Source organism: Lissotriton helveticus, chromosome 7 (assembly GCF_964261635.1).
Source record: "Lissotriton helveticus chromosome 7, aLisHel1.1, whole genome shotgun sequence".
Lineage (NCBI taxonomy): Eukaryota > Metazoa > Chordata > Amphibia > Caudata > Salamandridae > Lissotriton > Lissotriton helveticus.
Genome location: NC_136068.1, coordinates 78188316 through 78211164, shown reverse-complemented (window position 1 = coordinate 78211164; position 22849 = coordinate 78188316). Strand labels below are relative to the sequence as shown.

Below are 22849 nucleotides of genomic sequence, written 5' to 3'. Positions count from 1 at the left end.
AAATAAACAAACCCAGCCGAGTCCTCGTTGGAGAATATGTTTATTTAATATTATTTTGACCTAGGTGTTCACTTTATGCCTTGTGCATGATTAGAAGTTCTCAGACAATGACTGATAAAGGGACAGAGCATTATGAAGGACATGATCTGCCCATGATGAAGTCATTTTGTGAAGCAGAAATACAAAGGCTGCAAAAGGACTAAGGACTATCACTTTCCCAAAACTCTGCATTTCAGTGAGTGGATTATGAGACTGTGGGTTGTTTTTCAAGGGGCTGGGATTAAACCAAGTCTTCTGCTTCAATCTTGCTTACTACACAAGAACTGAAGTTAGAGGTTTTTTTTCACGATAGCGAGGCACAATCAGCATATTTCGCTAAAGTTGCAAAGCCAGGAGTAATCCTGAAGGCTCCTAATGCCATGGCTAAACTTTACCACTGAACCACGTCTAGTGGTGGCGGTTGGGTGTTTGTGCCCACACAACTTGTTAGGTGTCCTTGTTAAGGTAGTTTGTTAATAGCTACTGACTACTTTCACTGAACCAGTTTCTAGGCACTGTTAGCGTTTACTGACAAGAGAGTTATTCATTCATTCAAGTCACACCCTTTGTATATTTAACTCAACCAAGGGGCTGGTAGAGGAATAACTCCAATACAGCATAACACATTATTGTCAAATCTAATTCTCTTCTAGACACTGAAGCCATTATTTAGAGAAGGGGAGTACGGGATGAAACCCTCAACTAACTCAATGACTCACAGTCAATTTCATGTACATGCTTCCTTCCTACTAAGCCCACATCACCCCATGACCCACACCCTTCTGACATCAATGAGGTCCTTGATCATACCACAGACTATACTTTTTGACCACTGTGAAAATCTTTGTGAGTACCCAGGCTCTAGATAAGAGGTGTTCAATCTGTGGGGAAAGGCCCCCAGGGGGGGCGTTGGAGTCAAGAGAAGAGGGTGCACATTCCTCAGCCTCTTCAGGTGAAGCGTGTTTTAGGGGTTCCCCTGTGCTGTAAAACCGAAGGTTGGCAGGCAGCTAAACACGCGTTTCTGCCAGTGTGCCGCTTACCCGAAAGAAATGCAAACGTGCATAACAACTCAATCAACAATTGTGAAGGGAAATCTGCATATGTAAAGGATGCTTGGGAGCCGGTACTGGCTTTAATTGATTGAATCGCTAGAAGCTTCTTTTTGAGTGGTGGAGCAAAGAGTTAACAACTGAGCTGTGAAGTGTGTGCTTTTAATTGTCATTGTATTACATAGCACTTACTATCCACGAGGAGGGGTTGAGAACAGTTATGTAAACAAAACAAAAAAGCATTACATACGGTATGGGTATTACTAAAATCTATATTTTGGAAGAGCCATTAAATGGAAAAACATTTTCCGCATTTTGTAGCAGTCTATCTTATACTGTGTGTAATGCAAGTAAAAGATGACTTACATATTCACAGTGCTTTCTCTCACAGGCTGGGACGCCATAGCACTAAAAATACACATGTCAATATTCCTCACTGTACCAACACAGATTTAATTCTCTAGTTCTGTGGTTGCACACAGGCCACTGCAGTGCATAAACTAATAAAGGTTTAATAATTTACTACAGTGCAATTTCTACTGAGTAACAACTTTTTATATATATGTATTTTTCATTTATTTTATCTGTAGCTACCTGACGGTAAAAGACCTAATAAATTAACAGAATATTTAGTTTTTAGCCACATCTTTGACCTTGCCCCATGTCCAGACTCTCAAGGTCCCCCAGCCCCTCCAAGCATGACTGGAGTTAACAACAGAAGCAAACTAATATAAGCAGGAGTCTATATTTGCTACAACAGAAGCTTTAGTTTTCATAATGTTAACAATAAAAACCTTTTTAGAAAAAAACAGTATGATAGAAGATTACGGGACCACTTTTTCCCCTGGAATTAAAGAAAGCATCCTACTTGGACCTTGCAGTTCATCATTCATGATTATAAATGGCATGTTTTAATTATGAAGAATGGTATTCAGCAACCTCCAGTTCCATGCAGCTGTAAAAGCCAAGCCAAGAACATCCCATGAAATATAGTATGGTTCTCCTCGGATACCTTGCAATAAAGTTGCAGCCCATGCATTACAGCCATTATACACAGGACCACTGGAAATATGTGATTGTTTGGCTGCTGCAATTTTAACATAATTATAGATTTGCCAAATAATCCATCATCTGCTGCATTATCTGCTGATTTTAACCCATTTTTTTTCATAACTCTAACGGTTCAAAAGTTACGAAAAAATAGCAACATCTGTTGTTGCGCTGGAGAAGGCCCTTTGCAAAGCTGGACTAGTCATCTTTTGTTGCTTATTGCTATATTTGGGTGTTAAATTGGTACTGAGGTGTAACCACAGATTGACCGTTTCTCTGGAGAACAACAGGCACATTAGTTCAGAAAGGTGTTATCATCTGAATACATTTTATCAAATTATGTTTTGTGACAAATAAAGGACCATTGTGCATTTTTAGGTAATTCATTTTGGAAACTTTTTTTTTTTTTTTTAACTCTGTGGTAAGCCTCTGACACCGACCCACAGTCACCCACAAACGTTTGGTTTGGTAAACACTATTTAATATTATTTCCCCCCACTGTAAAATGTATTTGATGTGGAAATTGGGGGTGTTTATGGTTGTCGCTAGTTGTCAATGATGAGGAGTACCAGGTCCTAGAAATTTTTGCCAGAGGTGGTCCTTACACCCAAAAAATTTTGTCGGGGTGGGACTCTGCATTAAAAAGTTTGAAGGCCTCTGTTCTAGATGGAAATAGCATTTTATCTGAAGATTGCCAAAGGAACCACTAATGTGATGTATACACTGCCCAGATAAACATGAACTTAATTCACAGACTATAAAGTACATTTTTATTTCACCAAGACAGTGTAGAAGTAAATACAATATTTATCAAAAGTGCATAAGTAAAGGTTGTTTTGACCTTCATACTGCAGGTAAGAATGTACTCAATCCCTTTCTTAGTGCAGAACACCCCGTCCCTACCTTGTTGCTCTGTCTGTTCTTCTCAGCTTTACTGTCGCTGCTCGATGTGCTGATGGCTCCAGGTGAGGCCCGCCCCCTTGATCGCCGTTCCTCTCTTGGTCCAGGGCTTTCCTTCTTCCTCCCACTCCTCATCGACATCTCAAGTTGGATGAAATGAAGAAATTTGATATTAAACAACTTTCCTCACATTTTTTACTAATTAGATGCCTACCTGTCTGGTTGGCTGGGTACCTTATGCCACTTGTGACATTGGGTACTTGTCGTTAGTTATCAACCTTTTCTTAAACTTGTACCGTTAGTTACCTTTTATTTACACCCTTGTCTCATCAGTTATCTGTATTCATACTTGGCTTGTTAGTTACCCATATTTCTTCACACTTTTTGTTACTCCCCTTTTCCTCCAACTTGGATCTTTAAGTACCTCCTTTCCCTCTCACCCGTCTTGCTAGTTACCTTCCACTCCTCACGTGTTTTGTTAGTGACCATCCTTTCCTCATACTTGTGTCTTTAGTTACCTCTTTGCGCACCCTTATTTCATCAATCACCTTCCTTTCCTCATACTGGTCTCATTAGTTACCACCCTTTGTTCACCCTCCTCTCAACCCCTTTTCTTACATATTGTGTCATTAGTTACATCACTTTGTGCACACTAGGATCATACGGTACCCATCTTCCTAACTCGTTTCATAAGATTAACCCATTTGCTCATTCAGATTTTCAGTTTCTTCATGCATGTTCCTGAGGTCAGCCCATAGTTCTCACTTTTCCCACACTTACATTGTCAACTGGATCACTTTGCTCGCTATTTCTTTTGTTACTTCACTTTGTTCACACTTGTGATTGGTTACCTCAATTTTGCCTACACTTGTGGTTTTAGTTACCTGCATTCCCATAATCAGCTACCCCACTTTCTTCACTCGTTTAGCTTAAGCTAAATAACATTCCTCAAACTTCTATCATATGTACCCAGCATCCTTCCCTCCTATCATCTTCTCCCACTAACCAGGCAATGCGACCACAAATTAAATATTATTTTACTCCTATGCCTATCCAACCACACTCCAAAAAAACCTGAAAGTACAAATGAGGGTGTAGAAGCTAAATGATACCTTCAAACGTAAGACGATACAATTATCGTAGCTTTAAGTCACAAATGATTGGATAAATTATGTTGAATTTGATATTTCATTGAACTAGTCATAGGTGTTTACTTGTACAACTAATGTAGATTATCACTGAACTTACATATGGCTTCTGCCGCTACACTTTGCCAGCATTAATTATAATTTTGCTACTGCTCCGTCCCAATATTTATTGTGGATGCTTTATTTATAATTAGTCAAACTGAAAATATTGTTACAAATAACTAATGCCTTTCTCCAAATATTGAATCTGGTTGTTGTTTTTTTTTTGTAGAGGTTGTAGCTCTGTGCGACTCAAACAGGAGGATCTTGTTAGTTTTATAAATTTCGCACAAATGTAATTTTAGGTGTTTTATAAGCTCAATTGTGGTGCAAATGATTCAAAAAATCTATTTTACAACATCAATAATGTGCATAACATATAGGGGTCGTTCTAACCAAATTGCAATAGTGATTTCAAATCTTTTTATCTGACATTGCTCATGCCATCACTAATAGGCCTATGTTTGCCACACTTTTGCTGTTAACTCTTTAATCAAATCAAATCCTTCAGATTACCATCACAGGTACCCAATTGCTCATATATCTCTTACTACGTACTGCATACATGTTAAACAGCTGATCGTTACATCACACATCAATACATATCTTTCCCAATTTCTCACAGATTTCTCACATTTCCACAATTGGAGAAATTAAATTTCTTCTCACATAGCTGTCTAGCTACTTCACTATACATTACAGATTATATTTGTTAAGGGATTTTTAGGAAATTATTTAAGTGACTATGATTGATGTTCTACGCAGGATTCCAATCAGCACTTTGGGAGGGAAGTACAGTTTTTCACCATACATGTTATTTATCAGTTTGAAACAGGAATTTCTGATTATACTACAGGTCAATGCACATAAGAATAGAGCTTCTACCCCATTGCAAGTGACCAGAGCCATCATTCTTGCATGGTTAATGGTTGGGAATGTGATCAATGTCTGGGTTGGGAAAAAGCAAATTTCCAATTTAAAACATGGTAGACCAAATAGTTCATTCTTCATTGGAAATCAGCATGTTGCTCATTACATGACGGAAGCCTGGTGGTAACATTCGAAATAGGAAGTTTAAAATCATCCACGATTTTGGTGTATTGCCAGTTTCATTCATAACGCTCCTCTAGGTTTGTCTTAACACAAAGAATTTTATGAATGACTAGCTTACCCGTCGCGCGTTGCTGCGATCTCAGAAGAAAGGAAATTTAAGGAAACTTGTTATGATAACATTCAATTTACATTGTGTCATTTTTATTGAAACTTATTCATTTTAATATGGAAAACATTTTAAAGTGTTGTTTTACTTCTGTTTATTTATTTGAGTGCTTGTGGATACACGTTATTTTTTGTTTTTCCGTCTGGTGTGTACACGAATAAATCAGAAGGTTTTCCGACGCGTGAGCTGGCCACATACAGTTATCCACGTGATAAGCACGGATTCTCCAAATCTAGTCCACACACTTGCATCGATTGTCCTTGTGCTTTGTTGATGGTCATTGCAAAAGCGAGTCGCACCGGAAACTGTAAACGTTGCGTACACTAATAAATCAGAAGGTTTTCTGACGCGTGAGCTGGCCACATACAGTTGTCCATGTGAGAATCACGGATTCTCCAAATCTTGTCCACACACTTGCAGCGATTGTCCTTGTGCTTTGTTGATGGTCATTGCAAAAGCGAGTCGCACCGTAAACTGAAAACGTTCAGTATTGGAAAGAGTATGAGGGCCCTGGGTGGCCGGGGGGGGGGGGCGATATTTCACAAATGTTTCTTTTTTTTTGCCAGAAACCTTCGCTGGAGTGTACTCAACAACTTCCCAAAGTTTCATGCCAATCGGATGAACGGTGTAGTAATGCATACAGGACAAACGGACATACTTTGTTTTTTATATATATATAGATTTATTGATGTTTGCAGAGAAGATAGTAGGTATGTTTATAAGGAGGTCTGCGAAAATTAACTTCTGGAGCAATCATTCTGATGGATTCTCTTCTTTCGATCGCAAGAAGCAGAGCTCACACTTTTCAAGGACACATTTTAATCCTTCCAAAATATTCACCATGTCTAATTTGGCTCTTGTTTGCACATTCACTTTATAGCTGTAAAAGGTTTAATGCTCCCTGAATGCCTTTAGTACTTGGCACAAAGGAGAAGCACTGGATATCCAGCGGAAGAACAAGTTACTTACCTTCGGTAACGATTTATCTGTAAGAAACATAAGTTAGTTATAGATTCCTTACCTTAGAATTGCCCCCAGGTGTCAGACTGGACCCGTAAAGTTTTTCGTCAGCAGTACCACTGCGCATCAAAAGGTGGCGTTGGTCGACTTCGCGTTCGTCTATGGCGTCTTGATCACCGGGATGACGTCATGGTAGCTACATAGACGCCGCCCTTGCGCACCGATGTCAGTTCTGTACATGACTTTCCACGCGAGAAGTGCAGAGCCATGCAAGACACTGACCACTGGTGCACACATCTAGGGCCCTGAAAGGAAGTCCTTAACCCTAGAATCAGTTTGCAGATCGGGGAGGAGGGGTGGGCAGTAAGGAGTCTATAACTAACCAGTGTTTCTTACAGATATATCGTTACTTAAGGTAAGTAACTTGTTCATCTGACAGAAACAGTTAGTTATAGATTCTTTACCTTAGAATAGATATCCCAGCAATACCAACCCCGGAGGTGGGTCTGGGAACCAAGTTCACACCAGAAAGTCCTGGAGAACAGAACGGCCAAAGAAGCCTTCTCTCCGAATTTGACCGTACAGGCAGTAGTGCTTGGTGAACGTGTGCAGTGATGCCCACGTAGCTGCCTGACAGATTTCATTTTGGGGGACTCTCGTCCCAAAGCAGTAGTAGCTGATTTTGCCCTGGTGGAATGGGCGTGCAGCCTCAACGGCGGCTCCTTCGGTGCCAAAGAATAGCAGGCTTTGATGCACAAAACGACCCACCTGGAGATGGTCCTTTTGTGCACGGCCCAGCCTTTCTTAGCGCCCACAAAACCAACAAAGAGTTGTTCATCCACCCGGAATTGTTTGGTGCGATCCAAGTAGAAGAATAGCGCACGTTTTAGATCCAGACGGTGGAGCCTCTCTTCCTCTTTGGAAGGATGCAGAGGCGGAAAGAAGGTGGGCAAAGTGATGGTTTGGCCAATGTGGAAAGAAGTAACCACCTTGGGAAGAAAAGGAAGGTATAGTTCTGAGGACGACCTTGTCCGGATGAATAGCCAGCAAAGGAGGCTTGGAAGAAAGAGCTTGTAGCTCACTAACCCTGCGCGTAGAGGTGATGGCTACCAGAAAGGCAGTTTTCAGAGTGAGAAGACTGAGAGGACAGTTATATAATGGCTCAAAGGGAGCGCACATAAGGTAAGGGAACAGGAGGAAAAAGATGAGTAATGCCCTTAAGGAATCTATTTACAAAAGGGGGCTTCAACAGAGAAGGCTGATCAGGAAGCCTAAGAACGGCTGAAATGGCCAAGTGGTAGCCCTTTAGAGTGCCCAGAGCAAAGCCCTGCTGGGCCAAGGAAAGGAGGAACTGAAGCTCAGAAAGAGGGGCAGAAAGGGGATCTACAGCCTTTTCTGTGCACCATGCCACAAATGTGTTCCATCTGCAGGTCTATACCGTCTTAGTGGAGGGACGCCTGGCTGCTAAGATAACTTTGCAGATTTCGGGAGGAAAGTCAAACGACGTCAACTACCGCCGCTCAATCTCCACTCAAGGAGGTGGAGGACCGTCCCATGCTGCTGCAACAGAAGATCCTCCAGAAGAGGCAGTCGGATCGGAGGATCGATGGCCATGTTGAGCAGCTCGGGATACCAGACTCTTCGTGCCTAATCCAGAGCCACAAGAATGACTTGGGCCTGGTCGCCCTTGATCTTCTTCAGCACTCTGAGCAGAAGTGGTATAGGCTGAAAGGCGTACACAAGACCGCAACGCAAAGCATCGCCTAGCGAGTGCTGCCTTGGAAATTCTAACTCGCAGAATTGCTGACTTTGCACATTCTCTTTGGGGGCAAATAGATCTAACCAAGGCTCTCCCCACTGTTGAAAGAGACCTTGCACCACCTTCGAGTGAAGACGCCATTCGTGATCCATCATGCACCTGCGGCTGAGTTCGTCTGCCCTGGCGTTCAGAGAACCTGCCAAGTGGTGAACCACCAGGGAAATGCCCTGATGTTCCAGCCTCTTGACATAGGGTCCACAACCCCACCTGGCCCTGTTTGTTGCAGTACCACATGGCAGTGGTGTTGTCCGTGAACATGTGCACTACTCTTCCCCGGACAGAGGGAAGGAATGCCTTGAGTGCAAGATGAATCGCCCAAAGCTCCAGAAGGTTGATATGGAGCCAGAGGCCTCTGATCTCCGCCTCCCCCATGTCCCCAGAAGTGATGCATCGGTCACCACCGTGAACTCTGGTTGAGGAAGGGAGAGGCATCTGCTGTCAACCAAATCCTGGTTCGTAAGCTATCACTGCAGTTGGCGTGCAGTGCCCTCTGAGATCTGGGCACAATCGACAGGTTCCCCTGATGCTGTGCCCACTGGAACTTCAGGTCCCACTGCAGAGCCTGCATATGCCATCTGGCATGATCGACCAGCAGGATGCAGGAGGCCATAAGGCCCAGTTGCCGGAGGGTCATCCTGACCGAAACCCGGGTTAGAGGCTGAAAGATTGGAATCATAGCCCGAATATCCCGGACTAGCTGTTTGGGAGGATAGACCCAAAACTGCATTGTGTCCAGAACCGCTGCGATGAAGAGGAGCTTCTGAGATGGAGTAAGGTGAGACTTCGGCACATTGATGAAGAACCCCAGCGAATGCAGGAGGTCGGCCGTAGTCTGGAGGTGGGAGACGACTGCCTGGGGCGAGCCAGCCTTTAACAACCAGTCGTCGAGCTAGGGGAAGACTCGAACCCCTGATCTGCGCAGTTGAGCTGCGACCACCGCCATCACTTCCGTGAACACCCGAGGGGCGCTGGTAAGGCCAAAGGGGCGCACAGTAAACTGAAAGTGCTTGCGGCCTACCGTGAACCGGAGGTAATGCCATTGGGCCGGCAGGACGGGGATGTGAAAATAAGCGTCCTGGAAGTCCAACGCTACCATCCAGTCTCCAGGGTCGAGGGCAGACAGGACCTGAGCCAGAGTCAACCTTTTGAATTTCCTTCCGGAGGTAGCGGTTTGAAATCCAAGATAGGAGCAGGCCCTTGTCCTTGGGCACCACAAAGTAGTGGGAATGGCAACCACAACCTACTTCTGGGGCAGGAACTCGTTCGATGGCACCTTTGGCTAAGAGAGTCGTACCTTCCTGTTGGAGAAGGGTCAGATAATCCCCCGACATTTGATGGTACTGAAGTGGCATGGCTGGGGGGGGGGGGGGTAGTCTTGATGGGGAGAGCCCCTATGGACTATCTGCAAAACGCACCTGTCTGACGTGATGGTACACCAGTGGGGGTGATGATGGCGAATTCTGCCACCCACTGGCTTGTAATGGGCCTGAAAGGTCAGACTAGGAGGGTTTGGAGGCTGCTGCAGGTGGGTGGACTGGCCCGCCCGCTGGCCCCCAGAACCATGGCAGTGGTTCCCACGTCCCCAGCCGCGCTGGGACTGAACCGCTTGCGCCAGCCTGTGGCCCTGGAAGAACCGTGGTGGGGCACCCCTTCCGTAGCCACGAAAGGGGCGAAAAGCAGACAATGCAGAGCGTCTGGTGGAGAGGCCCATGGACTTGGCTGTAGCCCGAGAGTCCTTGAAATGCTTTAGTGCACTGTCTGCCTTGTTGCCGAACAGGCGACAGCCATCAAAAGGCATGTCCATCAGGGTATTCTGGACATCCCCAGAGAAACCAGTCGACCTCAGCCAGGCGTAGCATCGAAGGGCTACCGACGTTAAAATCATTCTACCCAGCGAGTCGGCAGTGTCCAGTACAAAGCGGATGGTAAACTTCACCGCGTCACTCCCCTCGGCAACTGCGCGGGAGAGCACGGCCCGAGCCTCCTCCGTGCAATGAGGCAGCCCTTGCGCCACCGTATCCCACACAGAGTTGGAATAACGGCCCAACAGACATGCAGTGTTTACCAACCGCAGTCCCAAGCTGGAGGACGAAAACATCTTCTTCCCAAGTTAGTCTAGCTTTTTAGAATCCCTATCAGGTGGAGCGTTAGGGAAGGCGCCTTTGGATGTAGAGGCTTGGACCACCAAGCTCTCAGGGGTGGGGTTTTGGGAGAGGAAAGTGGGGTCGCCTGGGGCCAGGCGGTGGCATCCGGCAATCTTCCTATCCACTGGAACCCTTGTGTTGGGCCTGGACCAGGTGCCCAAAAGGATGTCTGATAGGGCTTCATTGAATGGCAGCAGGGGCAGTGAAGAGCTCACTGCCGGCTGAAGCACCTCTGTCAGGAGGTTAGTTCTGACTGCCACCGTAGGTAGCTCGAGGCAGAGAGCCTCTGCCGCCCTACACAACACCCAGCCAGCGTCGGTTGTGGACGTGGTTCCGGTGGAAGCAGCGCTGGTTTAACGAGGTCAACCTGCGCTGATCTGGATCTAGGCCTAGATCCAAGGGGGGCCCTGTGGTGCCGAAGCCGCCAGCGTCAAAGGCCTAGGGCCCCCAGCAGAGTCTGCGGGGCCCGAAGGCGCGCTGGCGGAGTCGGGCGGCCCAAAGATGGCATGCATCGCTTCGTAAAATTTACAAAGCTGGGCAGGGAGCGCTCCCGGTCCCGGGAAGGGAGAGAAGGCTGTAGTCAACCCTGTAGGCTCCGAATGGGGAGCCGCACCCTTCGTCGCGTTGGCCGATGGACGAGGGGAAGTCAAAGAGTGACGATGCTTCTTCGACTTCTTCTTATGCCTCAACTTACCTGACCCCGAGTGCGAAGACTTGGAAGAGGAGTGATGATGACTCTGCAATCGGTCCCTCGACCTCCCACGTGAACGTGACCATGAGCGACACGGAGCCGACTGCCAGGCCTCGAGAAGCTTTAGGGACCGCTCCTGCAAAGACGTCAGGCCATAGTTCAGCAGTTGGAGCACGACTTGGGGTCATGGTGGCGCTCCAGGCAGTAGAGGCACAAGCGGTGTGGATTTGTCACTGACAGCAGTCGGTTACAGGAACTGCATGCCTTGAAGTCGGGCATTCCTCGTGCACCAGGAGTCAATAGACTCAAAAAACAAATTCGACAAAAGCCGCTCAAAAAGTGACTGGAGGTACCGCTCTCATCGGATCTGCGCTTGCTGGCGTGGAAAAAGAAAGAACCAATGTCAGCAGCGAGGGTGGCGTCTGTGTAGTTACCACGACGTCATCCTGGCAATCACGACGCCGACGAAGAACAGAGAGTCGACCGATGCCACCTTCCGACGCACAGGGGTACTGCTGACGAAATCTGGATCCAGTCTGTCTCCTTGGGTAAGGAATCTATAACCGTTTCTTTCAGATGTGTTATTTTTTTTTTTATCAAAACTGTGAGCATAAACTATTGCAAAGTTTTGTATACTCTTTAGTACTGATGATAAGGCCATCTGTTGCTGGGTTATTTAGGTACAGCCTGACCCACATGCTGACAAGAGGGCTTTCAGTAAATATGTTATCTGTTTGAGGAAGTGGTTATAATGGGATGAATAAAAGAAGGGATAAAGAGAAATATTCAACCAAGGGCCCCCTTGCAATGATAAATAAGCAATCAGAGGGGACGTTTCAAACGGGTCAGCTATCAGAGGGAAATATACTCTTCATTCTTGAGTTTTAATAATTTTCGGAAATGAGGACCAAAGGCAAAACCTTATTCAAATGTATTATGATAACTTCCAGGACATATGGTCATAAGACTTTCCTGCATCTAATACCATTGGGTCAGCAGGGGTGGCACTAGCTGAAGTTGCTCCAATAATCTTTCTAACCTGCTGGCTTCACTAACAGTTTTTTTCCTCTCAAACACAAACATGGGTCTTTTACTTTGTCGTTTTAAATTAACAATTTATATTTTTATGCTTCTATAAATGGATTTTTTTATACATATGAGTTAACACTACTTTGTGTCTTTGGTATTATTTACCAGATTTCCTATGAGACCCTTTCTCTGGGTCCTCTGGCAGTCAGGGGCTAATGAGTATCATCTTGGGAATGTACTTTCATTTACCACTGGTGATCCAGAGACTGATGCACTATTGTATTTCAACAGGAAGGATCACCAAATTCATCCTTTTATATATTTCACTCTGCCAGGTTAGCTTGTTCAAGCAGACCTTATTTACTCAAGGTGGTGGTAGATGGATTGAAAAAACACATAAAAAAATGTATACTACAAAATGCCCATTTAGTATCGTTTTATTGTCTCGCCCAAGCCAGCGCCTGCGCCCCCCTGCGAGACATTTAGTTAGTGGGTTTTCAAAGTGCTACCAGAGGCTTTTGAGGGCCTCAAGCTTGCGGTTAAGCACGTGTGCACCCGCCATCTGCCTTTCTTTCATGGCTCATTAAGCCTTACAGCATGCTCCTCCGCCCCCCACGCGTGTGCCTCACTCTGCCTCGGTCTTGCTCGTCCCTCCCCCTCCCCAGAGCGCGTCTCGCGGCCGCGCGTCTTTTTCTCTTTTCCTTTCGTGTGTCTCTTAAAAGCTTGTTTTCCCACGTGTATTCTCTCCTTCTTTCCCCGCCCCTATTTCTTTCAGCCCTCCCCATGTGTCTCTCCAGTGTCCCCTTATCGATCACTTTGCGTTCTCTCCCACGCGTGGCCTCTCCGTGTCCTTCTAAATGTCTGCATCTCCAGCTTCCTAGGGTTTCTTCCTCTCGCCTCACCTCCATCCGTATATTTGTGTCTTCTGTGCCCACCTCCAGCCTCTTCAGTTTTACCATTTCCCCATAGTTTTCATTCGGTTTTCTTTAGTCTTCTGCGTATCCATCTTCTACCCCTCCCATGTCTGTCTCTCCAGTTTCATTCTGCCACCAGATCCTGTCTCCCCCACCCCTATGCACGAGTCTCCTGCTCCTCCGCATGCCTCGTCTATCCAGTGTTCTCTTCTCACCCAATCCTTCCCGTCTGTTTCTCCCTCCTCGCCATCCCATGTGTACATCTCTCAGTTCCTCTCACTACTAGTTGCGCACATCTCAGTCACAACTTGATATTTACAGTTGCGGGAGAGAGTGCATCATTTACAGCTTTCATTTGGTCACCTCTTGCTTAAGGGAGCGCTCCTTCTCACCTTGCAGTGCACCCAGCAGCCATTTATTAAGCCATCGAAGTCCCTGGGTATGCTGGAGAAAATGTTTTGTTTGTAGCATGTGTGGTATTGCTGAGTAAAAGAGGGACGCATCACTTGGGATGTGGAGGCACGGACCACAAATCCGTGAGCCTTTCGGCTGACGGAAGTACAGAAGTGAAGCCACAAGGTCTGGCAGCCTCACAGTCTGCACGATGTAGTCACACACACACACGAGGTGGAGCTTTAAAACTTGTTGCTGGGATGCATTGGGGACAGACAATTTTTAATTTGTAAGCCTGGGAGCCTTATCTCACAGACAACAGATGGCACCAGAGGATGCTCTGTGGCTTGCACGTGCAGATCTGGCGACTACAGAGCTAGAAAACCAGTTCAAGTCTTAACGTTGGCACAACATCCTGTGATCTTGGGCAAATCATTTAATCTCCCTGTTTATACAAAAATAATGTTTCCTTTGCATAAAGTAACTGCCACTCACGTAAAGCATTCTTTCAGCGTTGGAGCAACATCCTGTGATGTTGCAGGGTTTCTGTACTCACACAGAACTGTGCACAGAGGAGTGGAACCTCGGCAAATTAGGATGTCCCAAAACTTACCTTAGCAACCAACTCACCCCTTACCGAGCTAGCTACAGTGTCTCATTGGACATATCAAACACCCAATGTTTAGACAAACCAGAACATGAACTTACAGTACCTCAGGGTACGTGGGACTCATGAACACTCTTTCGTTATATTATCATTACAAACCAGAACATGGAGTAAAGAAGACACATGTGCATTTGAAATGTTTATTTACTAATGCCGTCTTCTCAGGCGCAGTATCTTTGATAATACAAGTATACTTATTATCAGTAGCAAAATTATCAGCATAGTTACTAAGACATAAAAAGCGAATGGTGACAGCATGTTAACATGCTGTAATGAATAAGAGTTAACAACACTTATATCTCACCCTCCCTAACACATATATTATATTATTATCTAAGAAGGTCTCTTTGGGTTGTTTTAGGGCGGGCCCATACCTTAGTGTCCTAGCATGAAGGAATCACATCAGCATACACCAGCTCTCTCTGCATGTGCACCGCATCAAGTGTGTTAACAATTCTCGTGCAAAGCAATATCAATCCCGCCTCAAGCCCAAGTTGGCAAAGGCTGCACTTGTGTTATGACTATGAAGGCGTGGAGATCAGACCTCATAACAATTCCATATCGTGTTGCTCCTGAAACTTCAGCACTCTCCGTGCAGACATGTTTTATTAAACAAAGCAGATATCAGAGCAATAATATATTATTCTCACATTCACCACGGCAAACTACTAGGTTGAAAGCTAAGTCAACAAATGAGGGTCGTGTGCAGAAGTTGCAAGAAAGGAAAAATGGCGTTTAAATCTCAAACGTACCTATGCTAACTTAACACGATATAGGGATATATAGGAGTTATACAACACCCCCCCATGATCCGAGAACGGACTAAATAAGGTAACAGAAGTGCCATCACATGAGAGCAGAATCCATTTATAAACGAGCATGAATATAAAAATTAATGCTAAAAAAAATAGCCCACAAATATACTGTGGCTCAAGCCAATAGGCAAGCAAAAAATAAAATCTCTTGACCAAAAGTCAATAAAATCAAGGAAATGCTATCAATCAGCATGTCAATTTGAGGCAGTGTCTATGATAAGACCGTATATGAAAAGTAAGCTGCAACAGCCTCCAGGAGGAAGTCACTGTCCTCATCAGAAAACAGTTCAGCCATCCAATTTAAAAGATGAAAGGAACATACGTGATCTTCCAGCACCGGATCCTCTATAACCATCAGAGGACAGCTCGGTGGGTTCTCAAGAAAACTTAGTTCCAAGAAATTTTGCGCTGCCGACAACACATCCCAGGGACCCATTAGTCCATGTGCCACCGCGAAGGCCATAATCCTTTCGTCAGAACAAACCAACTCGTGAGCAATGATAGGACTCATCAGTTGATCAAAATCGACGTCAGCAGATATCGGTCCGCAGAGACACAAATCAATGGCCCAAAGGAAATCACAGGTCAGGCAGCGAAATACAGGCTGGACACAGGTGAAATAGGAGAACCGAAAAGATAATCCAAAAGCCGTGCTTAGAGTCGCTAACGGCAGTGTGCCATAGTAATCAAGCATGCGGTTGCGAAACCGCGTCAGTAGTAGCCGTGCGTGGTCTTGCACAGGAAGGGCATCCATATTTAAAAAGGCAGAAAACCACCAATGCGCCAGCCGCTAATGCAAGCAAAAACGGAAACCCTCCAAACAAGGATGAAAAAATAGAATGGAAGAAAGCAGGGATGACTCCAAAAATCTTCTCAAAGGAAGTCACGAGACCACCGCTAATAACTTTAAAAAAATGTGCTAGGCCCGTCGTGGAGGACGCGTTAAAGATAGAACGGACCATGGCTCCGAAATGCAAGGGCAAATCAGTGTTTAAAAGAGCCTGAACCTCCGTGCGGGTGTTAGCAATGTGAAGCACGAAAGTTTCACGGGCCGAGCTCAAGGCCACCTCTTTCTGGGACAATAGAGCTCTTATTCTAGCCATGCCGCTGAATTCTGCTCCCAAGGTCGGTATCTGTGGCCAAATGGAAGACTCCCTATGTTCACGTGTGGGAGGATAAAGAACATTTCTGCAGCAAATAACTCGCTCACTAACTGTTACTATGAAAGCTATACCTATAATTAAACCACAACAGTTTTCATTATTGAGCATTAAATAACTACCATTCTCTAACAATTTAAACGTGGGGATGATAGCAGGAACTGGCGTGCCCTGTAAAACGCAAGCCATATTCGGGCGGTCCTTGTTACATGAACCGTGCAACTGTATGTGTCTGCACATTAAAGAATGATCTGGAGTCTCAGTACACTCATCCCCTGTCAGATAAACCTCTTGATCATCCTTGAAACATCTGTATGTGTATGGGAGTGACCAGACCTCATGAAGAAAACCGCTACCTAAGGGTTCAAAACGACCTATTGGCACATATTTCATACAATTTGAAAACTTATATAAAGCAAAAGGCAGTGTTATCAAACCGTGGATAAGCCACGTAGCAGCAGTGGTCTCTGCCACAGAGAAAGGTAAAGATTCCAACCTTTCAATATGGAGCATTGAAAAGGAAGCATCACGCATTGAAAGCAAGCGTTGTTTGTCTGTCAAATTAAATGGTGCAAATAAAGAGGAAACGTTCATGTATCCCCAGGGAACTTTACCCATTTTTAGAGTCTGTAGTGTCCATGCAAACTGCATGATTGAACGTAATTGATTTTGACCATGGTATAATACAGACACTTCATCATGCACAATATCAACAACAGACGACACAATATTATCTAATGTGTAAATTCTAGAGGAAAGCACGTTAATGCTATTGTCAACCACTGCAAGCACTTTCTCAAGATTTGCCTGATCAATAGCCCTAAGGCGTGAAGCAGCCTCAATCTGTGAGAGTTTCCAAATTTCATTGTAAACACCATATAACCACCTTTTCGACCTGCCACTAGCTGGGCCCTTAATGAAATCATTCAAATCCACGTCTGCATTCAGTTTGGAAAGGTGATACTTAACCGCAGGTAAAGTTGAATGTTTCAGCCAAGCTTGACACAACTTGCCAACAGAGTAAGAGGTGACAGTATGACTCAAATCAAAACGGGGATCAGATCTAACAGTCTTAAACCCTTCAGTTATATTTAAAAATCTTTTTTGGCAAGAATCAGCACTACGGTGCCAAAGCAGCCAACCCTTGGGAGTCATACTGGAAATGTTAAAGGAGGAATTCAGAAGCAGAGCCTGTATATCTCTAATGGACAATTTAGTAAAATTACTCCAATTCTCATATTCCTCCAACTCCGGGAAAGACGGGGTGTTTAACCTTTTAGATGTAGCCAATCCAAAGCACGTGGTCTGGGAAATGGTTTCATTTAAAAACCACATATGATTTGGGATGAGACATGCACGGTGCAAAGCCTCAGTGCCTTGTACCTGCCAGGCCCTTGAGCCCCAAACTGATTTAAGGTCTATGGTATCCTTCCATAACTCATACCCTCCAGTAACTAATTGATCCAGGAAGGCCTTTGAATATAACAATTTTGTATTTGTAAGTCGAACCTTGGACAGTGGCTGTTTGTGAAATTTAAAATAAAAGGACTCCGGATTGGACTGATTAAAGTCAGTGAAATAAGTATACTTTTTAAGAAACGTTTCTGAACTCCCTTGTGTTGGTGCTGGGCAATGTTCCCACTGAGTAAAATTAACCGCATCCCTTCGGGAAGATGTCTTGTGTAAGAAGTGATTGCCATAATGTTGGTAACAGAACAATTCACCATAATTAGCAGATTCTAAATATAAATCCTCAGCATCAAAAGCAGCATAATATTTCAAATCAGAAAACAAACTTTCCACAGCATTAACATCCCAATCATCAGAACGAATGTTTTGTTTCACCACATCCCCCATATTAACTCTTAGTACATTAGGGACATTAACGACTTCCGTTGGACCATGAATCTGAAAACGAACTGCATCCCACGCGATTCCATCCAGAACAGGCCACGCTGTGATGTTAACCAAAGTCAAGTCTCTTTTTAATCTGTGTGTAGAATGTGAAGAGGAAAGTGGGGCCAAAGTTCCATTCAAATGAGTAATGCAAGTTCTCTCCTCGACATAGTGTCCATTCATAATCCGAAAAAAATAAAACACAAAACCAATTGACATAAAAAGGTAAACTGAAAAAAGGACCAGCCAAATGTATATCCAAGGAGGTATCAAAAAATGTTTTTTAAACAGGCTAGCATATAATGCAATTTTAGAGGGTTTTTTCGAGGCAAGGGAAGCAGAGTCAAATGAAAATCTGGATTCCGTGGCTAAACGAGCTTGCAGGTCAGGCATGGACAAATCAGTGGGGTATGTATAGTCTGTCTCATCAAGGTTTGTTCCTGGTAAATTATTCAATAATGGAGTGGAAACAGCAGGTAATTCGATGGCCACCTCAGGTTCATTATTATAAGCAGTGGGCATAATTGAATTTCTCACAATGGAAGGACAGGAAACAGCCGGTGTCATGCTAAGAAGAATCGGCCACTCTGTGTATCTTGACATTGTCAATAGAAATAAACCTGTTTTCCTTACGACCTGGAAGTGGTGGTAAAATGACTGTTCTTGTGCCCTTCACTCCAAGCACTGGGACCGGAGCTCGATAGGAGGGACCAAACTCTTTCTTGTTGTCGATCTTCTCTCGAACCAGTTCTCCAACTTGGGGTAGCCAGCCAACTACCGGGATCTGCAACGCATCATCCGACGTGGAGGGCAAATGTTCCTTTGCAAGAGTGTCTCTCGTCTTTTGTAGATTCTGTAAAACATTGCAATGTTCATCTGCGTCAAAGGAAGTGGCGCGAACCACCGAGTCTAGACCGTCAAGGTCAGGGACGAACATCTTAATGCCAAAGAGCATTTCGTATGGGGTCCGCCCACCCAGAGACCTTCTAGGGAGATTATTAAGAGCACGCTGCACGCCATAGAGGTGAGCCAGCCAATTTCTGCCAGTGCCTATAACTCGGGCTGTCAAAGATTGCTTTAAATCACGGTTCATTCGTTCAACTACACTATTACCCTCGGGTCTGTAGGGTGACGAAAACTTGACTTGGACCCCCATCGAAGTCATGGCATCCTTATACGCCTTAGAGGCGAAAGCCGGACCCTGATCCGAATGGAAGGTACCACAGGCAAAAATCCCTATAAAGATACGCAAGTCTCTGATGACAGTCCGGGAATCAGCGCTGCGATGTGGCCATAACCACACAAAGCGTGTGCATGAGTCAACTGCTACTAAGATGTATTTATACGCAGTATCAGATGAAAATGGACCGCAGTGATCTAAATAAACACAGCCTAGTGGTTTATTAGAAATGTACAACTGAGTCTGAGGCGGACGCGTAGCAGTTGAAGGTTTAATCTGCTGGCATATGTCACAAAGAAGGACATAATCACGCGTCTGTTTGTACAGTCCCCGCCACCAGAAACGTTGTTGTAGTTGCGTTACAGTGGCTGAGACGCCCGCATGCGCAGACGCCACACCTTCATGAGCCGCTGTAATCAAGTCTGTTCTGCGATCAGAGTTGGGAATCAGCCGTTCCCCAACATCAGGAATTGTCACAAAAGGAACCTTTTCGGGACTTAAGTGGTATTTATACTTCGAAGGGAATCCCGAAGGATGTTTACTTCCCTTCTCAGAGGCAGCAATCGCTGCCAAGATGTCGCTATCAATCTTGGTTGTCGACCTAGTAACTGCTGCAACTAAGTATGTAGATACTGCTGATTTCGCTGCTTCATCAGCAAGCGAGTTGCCAACAGCGTGAACTCCCACGCGCTGATGACCGAGAGTATGAATCACATAAACGAGTGGCAACATAGCCTTAAGCTCTGCCACTCGAACCCAGATCATTTTATGTTTTATTGTGCTACCCTTGGAATCATGAAAATCATTTTGAATCCAAAAGAACAAGTTTTCATTGTAAGACTGGACACAGTAGTAAGAATCACTTACAATTAGAGTAGTAACACTTGGATCTGCGTACTCCAAAGCTAGTAAGAGAGCACGAAGCTCTGCCAATTGTGCGGTGCAATCGCCCAGGGGCAACGTGTGTACCTCCCTGGAAATGAACTCATCATTCAACATAGCACCGACCACAATGGCGCATGCGGAAACGTAGGCATGTTTAGAGCCATGCGCAACCTGCGCCGACCCATCAGTGTAAATGATGCAATGGAAGTCCTCCAAAGGTCGCATCGCCAGAGGAGCAGGATGAACGAATTCATACTGCAAGTACTCTTGCGACCGTAAGGAAGCGTCAAAAATAAACATGACATCCGAGGATGACAATGACGCAGCCCACTGAATCCACCGAGGGCGCAAAGCTTTTGAATTTGGTACACTCGCTTTCGTGACTGCCTCCAAATGAGGACAGGGTGTTACCACTAGCATGCGTTTCCCCTGTGACAGAGCTCGTTCCTTTAGAATAGCCATCTGTACAGCAGTTAAAACCTTTTCTATGGTGGGAAACCGCATCTCAGCCGAGGTGTACAAGTGTGACTTGTAAGCAATAGGTACTGTGTCACCTTCATTAAAAGTGAGGTAAGTGAAACCCACCGTCCCAGGAATTATTCTTATGACCAGGTTGGTGTGGTTATCACGAGTCAGTAGATATTTAGAAGCGAGCAGATCAGCCTGCAAGGATTGCAAAATGGCTGAATGCTCAGGCAGCCAGCATGATTTTGAGAAAGTTGGTTGTATCAAAGCATACAAAGGCTTGATACGCTGGGCATATTCCGGAATGTAAGTTCTGCCGAAATTCAAAAAGCCCAGTAAGGATTGTAATTTTTTCAGAGTTGTTGGCGCGCGCAATTGTGCGCACTTCTCCAAGAAGTGAGGAGCCAAACCTCTACCTTCATTGTTGAGCTCATAGCCCAAAAACAACACTGTGTGTTCAGCAATGTGCGATTTTGCAAAGTTGAATTTGTAACCCATGTCTGCGAAGTTGCAAACAAGAGAATTTACTCGACACAGATGCTCCCAAAGATCGTCGTCTGTGAGATATATGTCATCCACATACGAAAAAGCATCAGGGTCGAGTGCCTCCAGAATAGAGACAATTCGAGCGGTAAATACACCAGGACTATTCTTGTAGCCCATTGGAAGACGCCGGAATTGCTTTTGGACTCCAGCGCTTGTAAAACTGGTCCATTGGGAGCTAAAGCTGTCCAATCTGTGGGCATAAAAACCATTGGATATGTCAAGCGTTGTCTTGAAACGCTTACGCACGAGACTATCCACTAGGGCAGAGCCGTGGGTATTCTGAACTGCACAGTTACGGCAATGCGAGTTTAAATGCCGGTAATCCAAAACTAAACGATATGATCCGTCAGGTTTATTCACAGTAAAAAGGGGATTATTCATCGGTGACACACACGTTTCAATAACTCCCTGATATTCCAATTGTTCAAGGATTTCCGCGACGGAAGATTTTGCTTCACGCCGAATGGGATATTGAGGTTGAGGCTGCGGCTGAGACCGCAACGGAATTTCGTGGCAAGGCGACAATTTATCCCAACCACATTGGTTACGGTACAGAGCCGGCGCGAGAGCCCGAGCCCATTCTTCTGCAAAATGCTGCGCATGCTCTTTCGAGACAGTGTTCGCGAAACTGGGTAGGATTACCTCCTCCCCTCGCGGCGCCGTGAGCACAAAAGGTGGGGGCCAGTCAGCCTCCGAAAGTAAAATATCATATGTAGAAGACAGATTCTCCCAAAATACACCTTTAACGGTACGCTGTATGTCACCTTCAATTAACAGGACAATTTCATATAGTCTTTCAGGGGGAGCAAGTCTCGTATCCGCTGTTTCTATCACAACGTAGACATCAGTCGCTGTCACCCTCAGTAGTGGACGCAGCGCCTCTCTGACTATGGTTATCTCCGCCGCGCTGTCCAGCAAGGTCAGAGCCCACGTCAGATTCCGAAGCCGCGTTCTCACTATCTGTGGCATATCGATGCGCTGTTAAGGCTGCGACTTTCTTTTTCGCAAACTGCGGACGCCTAGGCGTAGAATCCTCCTGCTTCACTGCGCCGTCCGTCTGGCGGGACTGACCACGTCCTTGTTGGCCACCACGTCCACGTCCACCCCCTCCTCCTCCACCGGTCTTGGGAGCCGATGTGTCCTGAAAGGAACGAGGAGAGCGTTGATCAGAACCCTGAAAACGATCAGGCGATTTAATCATCGCGCGGTCGCGCAAATCATAAACTTTTTCGGGTGGCGCAGGAGCTTGTACTGCAGGAAAATTACCCTGAGTCTGCGTTGTCTGCTTCCCCTGTGTCTGTTTTTTAGGCCAATTTTGTTTCTTGGACTTGGGCTGGGCATCTGTCACTGCAGATTGTCCCTGTGGTTGTTTTTTCTCCTTTACTGGAAAATATTTTAGACCTCTACTTGTGCGGCCAATTGTTTTATAAGCGGCCACCACAATCTTTGCTAACTGGCGGGGTTTGTCGGCATCGGGCAGAGCAGCCAAAGCATTCGACACCTGAAAGTTAACTGCATCTCCTTTAACATTGGAGAGAATGAGATCACTTACAATCTCAAAAGAACCACACAGGCGCATACCCAATTCAACCGCTGCCTCTGGACCGTGATCATTCTGAACACGTCTAACGATTTCAGGCAGGGCAGTCATAGACGGGGTGCCGAAACACCTTGTATAAACTGCCGCAAATGTTTTTCCCCAGCTGTCACAGTCAGCAAGTTCAGGAGTAATATCCTTCGGTAGAGTAATCGTTAACATTCTATGTTTATCAGCAGGAGTAGAATTCGGAAAAACCGCCTCCAGTTGATCAAACTTCTCTGCTAGCCAGAATGGGAAGTCA

General features: G+C 45.3%; 1 protein-coding gene across 6 annotated transcripts in view; it reads right to left on the bottom strand.

Annotated features, from left to right (window-relative positions):
• The window catches only part of ATN1 (atrophin 1), a 200559-nt gene that overhangs the window by 95596 nt on the left and 82114 nt on the right, over nucleotides 1–22849 (bottom strand). For all 6 annotated transcript variants that reach the window (XR_013598479.1, XR_013598477.1, XR_013598476.1 and 3 more), the window contains one exon: nucleotides 3042–3179. Coding sequence is in view for 2 of the 6 variants with exons in the window: in XM_078651530.1 (XP_078507656.1) it covers nucleotides 3042–3179 (138 nt within the window). In the remaining 4 variants the exon portion in view is untranslated. The remainder of the gene's footprint in view (nucleotides 1–3041; nucleotides 3180–22849) is intronic.